General features: G+C 50.2%; 1 protein-coding gene across 1 annotated transcript in view; it reads right to left on the bottom strand.

Moving 5' to 3' along the window:
- LOC137323493 (receptor-type tyrosine-protein phosphatase-like N) overlaps positions 1-12,898 on the bottom strand; it is a 227,795-nt gene that overhangs the window by 151,849 nt on the left and 63,048 nt on the right. Inside the window, exons 3-4 of the mRNA XM_067987003.1 lie at positions 3,106-3,219; positions 2,494-2,608 (exon numbers count right to left, since the gene is read on the bottom strand). Coding sequence (XP_067843104.1) covers positions 2,494-2,608; positions 3,106-3,219 — 229 coding nt within the window. The remainder of the gene's footprint in view (positions 1-2,493; positions 2,609-3,105; positions 3,220-12,898) is intronic.

The raw sequence follows: 12,898 nt of genomic DNA, 5'->3' as shown, positions 1-12,898 counted from the left end.
GTACAGCACGGGTTAGATACAGAGTAAAGCTCCCTCTACACTGTCCCGTCAAACACTCCCAATGCCAGTAATGGGGGAGTGCTGCACTGTCGGAGGAGCCGTCTTTCGGATGAGAATTTAAACCAAGGCCCCTTCTGCCCCCTCAGGTGGTTGTAAAGGATCCTACAGAACTATTTTGAAGAACAGCAGGGGAGTTGTGGACAACATTTATCACTCAAACAACATCTCTAAAACAGATTATCTGACCATTATCACATTGCTGTTTTTGGGACCTTGCTGTGCACAAATTGACTGCTGCCAATTAAATATTACCTCTTTATTCCTGATAACACTGCCCATGTACAGTATAGAACAACAGAATAAGGAGTATTTTACCCCTTTAGTACTGATAAAGTTCCCCCTGCATTAGCCCTGTACTTAGTTTCTCTCCTAAATCCTCTGATGCCCTCTCAGAGTTCACCTTGGCCATGAGACCCACCTCCTGCTCCCTCAACCCCATTCCCACCAAACTGCTGACCACCCAACTTCCCTTCCTGGTCCCCATGTTAGCTGATATTGTTAATGGTTCCCTCTCCTCACATACTGTTCCCCCTCCCCTTCAAATCTGTCGTCATCACCTCCCCTCCTCAAAAAACCCACCTTGACCCCTCTGTCCTTGCAAACCACCGCCCCACCTCCCTTTCCTCTCCAAAGCCCTTGAACGTGTTGTCGCCTCCCAAATCCGTGCCCTTCTTTTCCACAACTCCATGTTTGAATCCCTCCAATCAGGTTTCTGCCCCACCTCAGTACTGAAACGGCCCTTATCAAAGTCGCAAATGACATCCTGTGTGACAGTGACCGTGGTGAACTATCCCTCCTCATCCTTCTCCGCCTGTGCAGCCTTTGATACCGTTGACCACACCCTCTTCCTCCAAAGCCTCTCCTCCATCGTCTAGATGGATGGGACTGCACTCGCCTGGTTCCATTCCAGCTGTAGCCAGAGAATCACCTGCGATGGCTTCTCTTCCCGCTCCCACACCATTACCTCTGGAGTCCCCCAAGGATCTATCCTTGACCCCCTCCTATTTCTCATCTACACGCTGCTCCTCGGCGACACCATCCAAAAACACAACATCAGGTTCCACATGTACACTGATGACACCCAGCTCTACCTCACCATCACCTCTCGACCCCTCCACTGTCTTTCTCTGGAGGAAACTTTGCTCTTCCAGTATTAGATGTCGGACAAAGGTGCTTGTCCGACATCCAGTACTTGATGAGCAAAATTTCCTCCAACTAAATATTGGCAAGACCGAAGCCATCGTCTCCGGTCCCCACCACAAACTCCGTTCCCTCGCCACCGACCCCATCCCTCTCCCTGGCCACTGTCTGAGGCCGAACCAGAACGTTCGCAACCTTGGCGTCCTATTTGACCCTGAGATGAGCTTCCGACCACATATCTGCTCCATCACCAAGACCGCCTACTTCCACCTCCGTAACATCGCCCGTCTCCGCCCCTGCCTCAGCCCATCTGCTGCTGAAACCCTCATCCATGCCTTTGTTACCTCCAGACTTGACTATTCCAATGCTCTCCTGGCCGGCCCCCCATCTTCCACCCTCCATAACCTTGAGCTCATCCAAAACTCTGCTGCTGCCCGTATCCTAACTCGCACCAAGTCCCGTTCACCCATCACCCCCCGTGCTCGCTGACCTACAGTGGCTCCCGGTCCGGGAACGCCTCAGTTTCAAAATTCTCATCCTTGTTTTCAAATCCCTCCATGGCCTCGCCCCCTCCCTATCTCTGTGACCTCCTCCAGCCCTACAACCCTCCGAGATCTCTGCGCTCCTCCAATTCTGGCCTCTTGCGCATCCCTGATTTTAAGTTGCCCCACCATTGGCGGCCGTGCCTTCAGCTGCCTAGGCTCTAAACTCTGGAATTCCCTCTCTAAACCTCTCCACCTCTCTAAACCTCTCTCCCCTCCTTTAAGATTCTCCTTTAAACCTTCCTCTTTGACCAAGCTCTTGGTCACCTGTCCTAATACCTCCTTATGTGGCTCGGTATCAAATTTTGTTTTGATAATCGCTCCTGTGAAGCGCCTTGGGACATTTTACTACCTTAAAAAGGCGCTGTGTAAATGCAATTTATTATTGTTGATAACACTGTCCCTGTGCACAATACAGAAGAAGGAGTACATTACCCCTTTAACACAGATAACACTGCCCAGATACAGTACTGAACACTGAATCTCTCCGAATAATACTGCCTTAGCTGCGAATTACAAAATAAAGCTTCACGGAACATGGTCTCAGCTTGTTGAAGTAAGAGGTGGAGCAGAGCAAACACTCCTACGAGCAAACAGCGGGTCCACGAGATGATTCAGAATGTGAATATTCCGAGGCGTTTGCTGCCTGTAAATCGATCATTCCTACACGTGTGTTTTTGACTGTGTGTTTACATGTTACGGAGCAGATCATTTCCTCTTAAGCCCATGTCTTCTATCCAGAGAGCTGTACCTGTCCCCCGGCGATGCCCCTGTGGTCAGTCGGTGCTGGTGGGGGCGGAGTTTTGGGACCTTTTCCATCTCCATAGAGATCACATACTGGGTGACGTCATCTTGCCATGACAATCCTAAAAAAAAATGCAAGAGGCACGAAAAGGTCCAGTTAAAGAAAAACAGCTTCCGTCAAAGAGGGATTAAATCGTTTGACATGGCGAATGGGGGCGGGAGGGAGGGAAGGGTGAAATAGAGAAAAGGCAGACAAATATTAAGAGCGCAGATAAATTAAGGTCATAAAGATAAAAAGAGAGAGTCACTAATAAATGCAATAGGGAATTCAGAAAAAACTTCTTCACCCAGAGAGTGGTGAGAATGTGGAACTCGCTACCACAAGGAGTAGTTGAGGCAAATAACAGAGATACATTTAAGGGGAAGCCGGATAAACACATGAGGGAGAAGGGAATAGAAGGATATGCTGATAGGGTGAGATGAAGTCAGGAGGGAGGAGGCTCGTGTGGAGCATAAAACGCCAGCGAATGGGCCCCGCACAGCGGGAGCTGACGGGCCCTTTTTCAATTGAACGTTTGGAACAGGAGTCAATGCTCCCCCATCCTCTGCGTTCCCCCACCTTGTAACATCAGCTGCTTCAGCACCTCCTGCAGTCGCTTTAGGACAGCGGCCGATACGTCATACTGGGTCCTGGCTTGTAGCAAGGAGTCTTGACAGTGCCCGAAGAGTCCATCTAAATAAATCAAGAATACCTTTTTAGTTTTGGCACTGAGACGTTCGCCTTGACCAACTCTCAATTGAACAGAGGGAAAAAAATAATAATTACTGTCACAAACCTGGACTTGTTGACTAAGTTTCTTAGAAAGAAAGAATAAACATGCATTCACATAGCGCCTTTCACGACCTCAGGACATCCCACAGCGATTTAAAAAGGATTATCTGGTCATCATCACATTGTTGTTTTGTGGGATCTTGCTGTGCGCAAATTGGCTGCCGCATTTCCTACATTGCAACAGTGACTACATTTCAGAAGGACTTCATTGGCTGTACTCCGGCCTCTTGTGCATCCCCCATTTCCTTCACTCCACCATTGGCAGCCGTGCTTTCAGTTACTTAGGCCCTAAGCTCTGGAATTCCCTCCACAAACCTCTTTGCCTCGCTACCTCTCTCTCTCTCCCCTCCTTAAAAACCTACATTTTCCTGTCCTAATGTCTCCTTCTTTGGCTCAGTTTCGATTTTTTGACTGATCACGCTCCTGCGAAGCGCCTTGGGATGTTTTACTACGTTAAAGGCGCTGCATAAATGCAAGTTGTCGTTATTTCCTACGTTATGACAGTGACTACGCTTCAAAAGTACTTCATTGGCTGTAAAGCGTTGGTGGTCTCCAGCGTTCTGCACTATTCCACACCAAGGGGCCATCCTTCACGTCATCGCTGGGCAGGCTACTCAAGTTTTGTGAGGGAGTGGGAGAAGAATGGGGATGGAAGGGAAAAGTCGAGGGGAGGGCGGGACGGCGGGGAGCACGAACCGGCCGAGTTAGCTCCTTATATGGAGAACAGGATGGAATTTGGCACCTTTCACGAACTCGGGGCTTCCCAGAGCACTTTGTCAGGAAAGGCTGAACAGGCAGGGGCTCTTTACCCCAGAAAAGAGAAGACAGAGGGGTGACCTGATAGAGGTCTTTAAAAATTATGGAAGGGTTTGAGACGTAGAGAAGATTTTTCTCACTTGTGGGCGAGACCAGAAAACTAGGGACCATAAATATAAGACAGTCACTAATAAATCCAAAAGGGAATTAAGGAGAAACTCAGTGGTGAGAATGTGGAACTCGCTACCACAAGGAGTAGTTGAGGTGAATAACAGAGATACATTTAAGGGGAAGCTGGATAAACACATGAGGGAGAAGGGAATAGAAGGATATGCTGATAGGGTGAGATGAAGAGGGGTGGGAGGAGGCTCGTGTGGAGCATAAACACCGGCACGGACCAGTCGGGCCGAACGGCCTGTTTCTAAGATGTACGTTCTTTGCGTTCGGCTGTGATTTTGTTTACAATCAAGTGCTCGCACAGCACGTGTGTACGCGGGAATCAACGGGCAGTGATGTGATGCGGGAACACTGGCCGTTGGCCCATCGTGCCTGTGCCTGAATAGCTCTTTGGGAGAGTTATTCCAATCAGTCCCACTAACCCCGCCATAGCCCTGCGAATTTTATCCTTTTCAAGTATTTATCCAATTCCCTCTTGAAAGTTATTACTGAATCTGTTTCCCACCGCCCCTTCAGGCAGCGCATTCCAGATCACAACGAGTCACTGCATAAAAAGAATTCCCATCTCCCCTCTGGTTCTTTTGCCAATTATCTTAAGTCTGTGACCTCTGGTTACCGACCCTCCCGCCAGTGGAGAAGGCCGGGGGGGGGGGGGGGGTGTGGGAGAACCGAAAATCAATTTGAGAGCAACGTTCAAAATAAAATTAAAAATCGGTTTTGGTCACGCCTCGAGGAAGAGAAAAACAAAAAAAATTGACTCCGGCAATCACAGCAGAGGCGAGTCACGCTTTCATATTAAATAAAGCCGACTCTCTCAATTCAAACACTCGGTAACGACTCTTGTGTTTTCTCCCACAGCCTTGAAACCCTTTGTTACAGACAGACAGACAGACAGAGAGAGAGAGAAAAGAAAAAGGTCCATTGATGCCACACTTGTCAAACGAAAGCCTACTGCCGTCGCCATGGAGACGGGCCCGCACGAGAGTGTCTGCTCAGAGGGCAGAAGCTGCGTCTCGAACGCATCTCTGGCCGAGTGTCACTGATTATTCATCAGTCGCAGGCTGAAACTTAAATCTCCGCCCCCGCCCACTACGCTCGCAAGCAACTTCCGAGAGGATTTCTCTCTCTCTCTCTCTCTCTCTTCCCGGAACCCCCCACCCACCCCGCAGTGGGTTTATTACGGTCCGTTAACTGTTTTTTCTGGTTTTATTTCGGATGGTCTCTCATCCAGCTCTGCAGGATGAGTCAGCCCAGTGACGCAGCCAATAGTCACATCACAAGCTCCGGGCCAATGCAATCCGCTGCTAAAAGTTACGGCCGCGTCACGATGTCGGCAGCGAGTCCCAACCTCTTCTTGGATCACCGGAGGTGCGTTAAAGGGACCGATTAGCCCTCGGCTACTTCGCATGGCGCCCTCCAGCGACGTCACGCGCCCTGGGAGCCTGCTCCTCGCGTTGACGAACTCAACTTAATTTGAATAAGATTAGCAGTAATTAGCCGTTAACCCACCACACGCCCCCCCGCCTCCCCCCCCCGACAGTGTCTCTCGTGCAACCGAAGCAGAAACTTGCATTTACTTAGCACCTCATCGCTTCTCTCGAAATGTCTCAGAACACGTCACGTACGTTGAATCATAGAATCTTGCAGCACAGGGGAGACCATTCGGCCCATCGTGCCTGTGCTGGCTCTTTGAAAGAGCTGTCCAATTAGTCCCACCTTCCCCGTAGCCCTGCAAATTTTTCCTGTTCAAGTATTTGTTCAATTCCCTTTTGGAAAGTTATTATTGAATCCGCCTCCACCGCCCTTTCAGGCAGCGCATTCCAGATCATAACTCGCTGCGTAAAAAAAAATTCTCTCCTCCTCCTCTGGTTCTTTTGCCAATTATCTTAAATCTATGTCCTTTGGTTATCGACCCTCCTGCCAGTAGAAACAATTTCCCCCTATTTACTCTATCAAAACCCTTCATGGCTTTTTCCCCTCCTTGACGTACAGTAACTGTTGGAGGCAAACGCAGCAGCCATTTTGAGAACAGCAAAAATCCCACCAACGGCAACAAGATGGCTGACCGCCCGGTTTCATCTGTTTTAGGTGCTGGTGATTGAGGGAAGAAATTTCGCCCGAGGCACCAGTGGAATCCCCCTGCTCTTCTTCAAAAATGGCCTTCAACGTCCGACCGAACGCCCAGCTGTGTTTCGGTTCAGTATCTCACCCGAAAGATTGTGCTAACGACAGGGCAGTAACTCCCTCAGTACCGCGCTGGAATGTCAGATGAGGCTTCGCCCACAACAATTGACATTTATATGGCGCCTATAACGTAGTAAAATGTCCCCAGGGTGCGTTATGAACACCGAGCCACATAAGGAGATATTAGGATAGGTGACCAAAAGTTTGGTCAGAGTGGTACATTTTAAGACGCTCCTTAAAACGAGAGAGAGAGCGAGAGACAGAGAGATTTAAGGAGGGAATTCCAGGGCTTAGGGCCTGGGCAGTCGAAGGCACGGCCGCCAATGGTGGAGCGATGGAAATCAGGGATGCTCAAGAGGCCAGAATTGGAGGAGCGCAGAGATCTCGGAGGGTTGAAGGAGGTTACAGAGATAGGGAGGGGAGGAGGCCATGGAAGGCTTCGGGTTTAATATCTAGGAACATAGGAACAGGAATAGGCCATTCAGCCCCTCGTGCCTGCTCCGCCATTTGATAAGATCATGGCTGATCTGTGATCTAACTCCATATACCCGCCTTTGGCCCATATCCCTTAATACCTTTGGTTGCTCATCTCGAGGATGGTACATGCGGCACTCCCTAAGTGCTCCACTCAAGTGTCAGTTTAGATGATGTGCTCAAGTCCTAGGGTGAGGCTCGAAACCATAATTCAGCCGAGTCGAGGCGCAGATTCACCCTGCAGAGCTTGGTTTACCAACCACTATCGTAACGTGAAGCCAGGATACCCCTTAACGGTAAAATGCTGCAAAAATACAAGAAAAACCACGCACTCTCCTTGCTGCTTCACCCAGTCAGTTGAAAACCAACTTGCATTTATATAGCGCCTTTAACGTAGAACATAGGAACAAGCAGGAGGCCATTCAGCCCCTCGAGTGTGTTCCGCCATTCAATTAGATCATGGCTGATCTGTATCTTAACTCCATTTACCCGTCTTGGTTCCCTAACCCTTAATACCCTTACCCAACAAAAATCGATCAATCTCAGTTTTGAAATTTTCAATTGACCCCCAGCCCCAACAGCTTTTTGGGGGGAGAGAGTTCCAGATTTCCACTCCCCTTTGTGTGAAGAAGTGCTTCCTGACATCACCCCTGAACGGCCTGGCTCTAATTTTAAGGTTATGCCCCCTTGTTCTGGACTCCCCCCACCAGAGGAAATAGTTTCTCTCTATCGACCCTCTCAAATCCTTTAATCATCTAAAACACCTCAATTCGATCACCCCTTAATCTTCTATACTCGAGGGCACGCAAGCCGAGCGTCGCAAGGAGCTTCACAGGAGGATAAAAGCAGTGTTTGACTGAACCACTGAGCAAGCCAGGCCCCTGTTTGGTGCTCTTGGCTCTTGACCGAGGCTGTGGGAGTTGGGGCGAGGAATGATAATCGAATCAGCTCTGGTTCTGGCTCCTGATTGCTGCCCAGTGACCCCCTGTTGGAACGTGTGGACACTGGGTGAGGATCAGGCTCCGCCGTGACCCCCTCCAAGATGGAAAAACCCACTGCCACTCAATGTGTGGCTCACGTGTGGAGCGTAGATACTTGGGAGAGGTGCTGGAGGGTACTCAGGGGCTCAGTATCTTTACTGTTCTCCCTGGTGTCTTGGGCCAATATTTATCCCTCAATCAACATCAATAAAAAAAAAAGACGATCTGGTCATTTCTCATATTGCTGTTTCTGGGATCTTGCTGTGCACAAATTGGCTGCCGAGCTTCCTATGTTACAACAGTGTCAACTAACGGGAGGAGGAGGCTCTGTAAACATCCCCACCCTTAATGATGGTGGAGTCCAGCACGTGAGTGCAAAAGACAAGGCTGAAGCGTTTGTAACCATCTTCAGCCAGAAGTGCCGAGTGGATGATCCATCTCAGCCTCCTCCCGATATCCCCACCATCACGGAAGCCAGTCTTCAGCCAATTCGATTCACTCCACGTGATATCAAGAAACGGCTGAGTGCACTGGATACAGCAAAGGCTATGGGCCCCGACAATATCCCGGCTGTAGTGCTGAACTAGCCGCGCCTCGAGCCAAACTGTTCCAGTACAGCTACAACACTGGCATCTACCCGACAATGTGGAAAATAGCCCAGGTATGTCCTGTCCACAAAAAGCAGGACAAATCCAATCCGGCCAATTACCGCCCCATCAGTCTACTCTCCTTCCATCACTTTGCTGATGATTGTGTCGTCGACAGTGCTATCAAGCGGCACTTACTCACCAATAACCTGCTCACCGATGCTCAGTTTGGGTTCCTCCAGGACCACTCGGCTCCAGACCTCATTACAGCCTTGGTCCAAACATGGACAAAAGAGCTGAATTCCAGAGGTGAGGTGAGAGTGACTGCCCTTGACATCAAAGCAGCATTTGACCGAGTGTGGCACCAAGGAGCCCTAGTAAAATTGAAGTCAATGGGAATCAGGGGGAAAACTCTCCAGTGGCTGGAGTCATACCTAGCACAAAGGAAGATGGTAGTGGTTGTTGGAGGCCAATCATCTCAGCCTTAGGACATTGCTGCAGGAGATCCTCAGGGCAGTGTCCTAGGCCCAACCATCTTCAGCTGCTTCATCAATGACCTTCCCTCCATCATAAGGTCAGAAATGGGGATGTTTGCTGATGATTGCACAGTGTTCAGTTCCATTCGCAACCCCTCAGATAATGAAGCAGTCTGTGCCCGCATGCATCAAGTCCTGGACAACATCCAGGCTTGGGCTGATGAGTGGCAAGTAACATTCGCACCAGATAAGTGCCAGGCAATGACCATCTCCAACAAGAGAGAGTCTAACCACCTCCCCTTGACATTCAACGGCATTACCATCACCGAATCCCCCACCATCAACATCCTGGGGTCACTACTGACCAGAAACTTAACTGGACCAGCCACATAAATACTGTGGCTACAAGAGCAGGTCAGAGGCTGGGTATTCTGCGGCGAGTGACTCACCTCCTGACTCCCCAAAGCCTTTCCACCATCTACAAGGCACAAGTCAGGAATGTGATGGAATACTCTCCACTTGCCTGGATGAGTGCAACTCCAACAACACTCAAGAAGCTCGACACCATCCAGGACAAAGCAGCCCGCTTGATTGGCACCCCATCCACCACCCTAAACATTCACTCCCTTCACCACCGGCGCACTGTGGCTGCAGTGTGTACCATCCACAGGATGCACTGCAGCAACTCGCCAAGGCTTCTTCGACAGCACCTCCCAAACCCGCGACCTCTACCACCTAGAAGGACAAGAGCAGCAGGCACATGGGAACAACACCACCTGCACGTTCCCCTCCAAGTCACACACCATCCCGACTTGGAAATATATCGCCGTTCCTTCATCGTCGCTGGGTCAAAATCCTGGAACTCCCTTCCTAACAGCACTGTGGGAGAACCTTCACCACACGGACTGCAGCGGTTCAAGAAGGCGGCTCACCACCACCTTCTCAAGGGACAATTAGGGATGGGCAATAAATGCCGGCCTCGCCAGCGACACCCACATCCCATGAACGAATAAAAAAAAACCTTCAAAAAAGTACTTCATTGGGACGTCCCGAGGTCATGAAAGGTGCTGTATAAAACTCTGCTGCCCGTATCCTAACTCGCACCAAGTCCCATTCGCCCATCAGCCCTGTGCTCGCTGACCTACATTGGCGCCCGGTCCGGAAGCCTAACAACCCTCCGAGATCTCAGCACTCCTCCAATTCTGGGCTCTTGCGCGTCACCGTTAAAGGCGCTATGTAAATGCAAGTTGTTGTTGTTTGTTGTATAAATGCAAGTCTGTCTTTCTTTGTGTAGGCACATTATCACCTCCTGGGATTTGCGCTCAATCCCTCTGACTACACGTCCCGAGATCCGGTTAATTTTCCTTACTGTTGTTCCACCCTGTAATATTGGCTCCCTTCACCATCTCTTCTACACCTTTCAGCAAAGTTGCAGTCCTGCACTTTGAACCTTGACCCTTGCTCAGCTGAAAACAAATTATGACAGAAAGACAGAAGGAGAGGGATATTACAACGAGTCACAGTCCCTCAATATCAATGTTTTAAAAAAAAAAAGAGCTCGGACATCTAGTCTCTCCACACCAACACTTCCAATACGGTGGGTCTCCTTAACAGGCGTTAGTGGTTACCTGGCAAGCAATCATATTGAGTTATTGTAATGACTTACTTGCCCACCCTGGCACCCCATCGCCGGCCAGGATTCTGAGAATAAAACGACCGTGTCTATAATGGCCGCACCGCAGCCGTCCCCACAAAATGGCCGCACCGCAGCCGTCCCCACAAAATGGCCGCACCGCAGCCGTCCCCACAAAATGGCCGCACCGCAGCCGTCCCCACAAAATGGCCGCACCGCAGCCGTCCCCACATCCAGAACAAGGGGATACAATCTTGAAATTAGAGCTGGGCCATCAGGCTGGAAATCAAGAAGCACTTTTTCGCACAAAGGGTAGTGGAAATCTGGAACACTCCTCCCCCCCAGAAAGGCAGTGGATGCTGCAGGGGGGGGGGTCAATTGAAATTTTCGAGACTGAGATCACTAGATTTTTGTTGGGTAAGGGTATCAAGGGATGTGGCGCTCAGGCGGGTAAATGGAGTTGAGGTACAGATCAGACGCAATCTCATTTAATGGCCTCCTCCTTTTCCAATGCAGACACCTCGCAAATAACATGTAGCATCGCAACACTCTGGACACAGTGACCAAGACAGACAAGCACATCGTAAACCGAACTCACTGGGCTTAGGCGTCAGGTTATGGCAGGACCCCACCCCACCCGACCCCAACTCCCACTCCACTCGATTGGCGCTCGCGGGCCGTGCAACAGCCTCCCGCACAAGGCTTTGCCCCTCGAAAACTCTGGCAACCAAGGAAAGATGCAGGCCGGACGTTGCGTTAGATGTGCTGACTCACCTTCCCTTTAACCTTCTGGTTAGTGAGGAGATTTGTCTTTCTTTCCTGTCTGTTCGTTCGCTCCCCTCTTCTCCACCCACCCCCCCTCCCTATCATCGCTTTTTCTAAAAAAAAAATACATATACTCCTTATCCTTGTTCCATTATTTCTTTTATCTGCTCTGCGTGTGCCTTTTAAACCTCCCCGCCCTCTCCCCGAGAGTGACACGCTTTAAGAGACGATTACGGTGAAAGTTAATTAGAACTTAAGCTGGATCAGTAGGGAGCTGCGACTACGTAGGCTTCTACCCACACTTAGCTTTAAGGGACGGTGGTGACGGCCAGGGAATCAAAGTGAGTCATTCGCTGAACATACATCTCCGACAGACAGACAGACAGACAGACAGACACGGCAATTTCATCACGGCAAGGTTTGAAGCGCTGCGAGACGCAGGGAGTCCAACAGACAAAGACCGAGGTTGTTAAACAGTCTTAACACATTCTGGAACGACGGGATTAAATGACCTCCTGTCGAACGCGACTCAGTTATGTGGACTGTGTTCTAAACATAGCGGTGAACCTTCCAACGAGGGGTTAGATTTATAAACGTCAGTCGCGGTTTCTTAGCCCTCTGCGATCAAAGTTTGAAGGACGATGAAAGGGATGACTCCCCCTCCCTCGCTCTCTCGTTAAGGTCTTCATGTGGAATGGGTTTGGAGTGGTGTCAATCCTTGGGCGTCCGCACAGCTCATCCCATAATCGACACTAAGTGGCGAGAACATCTCGTGGGCGGGATGTAAACGTGGACCGGTGCGGTACGGAGCTGTCTGGAGTTGTTTCACTCTGATTATCGCCCGTGTTGTTCCTGCCCTTTGATGAGACAGTGTAGAGGGAGCTTTACTCTGTATCTAACCCGTGCTGTACCTGCCCTGGGAGTGTTTGATGGGACAGTGTAGAGGGAGCTTTACTCTGTATCTAACCCCGTGCTGTACCTGCCCTGGGAGTGTTTGATGGGACAGTGTAGAGGGAGCTTTACTCTGTATCTAACCCGTGCTGTACCTGCCCCGGGAGTGTTTGATGGGACAGTGTAGAGGGAGCTTTACTCTGTATCTAACCCATGCTGTCCCTGCCCTGGGAGTGTTTGATGGGACAGTGTAGAGGGAGCTTTACTCTGTATCTAACCCCGTGCTGTACCTGCCCTGGGAGTGTTTGATGGGACAGTGTAGAGGGAGCTTTACTCTGTATCTAACCCGTGCTGTACCTGCCCTGGGAGTGTTTGATGGGACAGTGTAGAGGGAGCTTTACTCTGTATCTAACCCATGCTGTCCCTGCCCTGGGAGTGTTTGATGGGACAGTGTAGAGGGAGCTTTACTCTGTATCTAACCCGTGCTGTCCCTGCCCTGGGAGTGTTTGATGGGACAGTGTAGAGGGAGCTTTACTCTGTATCTAACCCCGTGCTGTACCTGCCCTGGGAGTGTTTGATGGGACAGTGTAGAGGGAGCTTTACTCTGTATCTAACCCGTGCTGTACCTGCCCTGGGAGTGTTTGATGGGACAGTGTA

This window comes from Heptranchias perlo, chromosome 7 (genome assembly GCF_035084215.1).
Source record: "Heptranchias perlo isolate sHepPer1 chromosome 7, sHepPer1.hap1, whole genome shotgun sequence".
NCBI classification, from domain to species: Eukaryota; Metazoa; Chordata; class Chondrichthyes; order Hexanchiformes; family Hexanchidae; genus Heptranchias; species Heptranchias perlo.
This window is presented reverse-complemented; position numbering and strand designations above follow the sequence as displayed.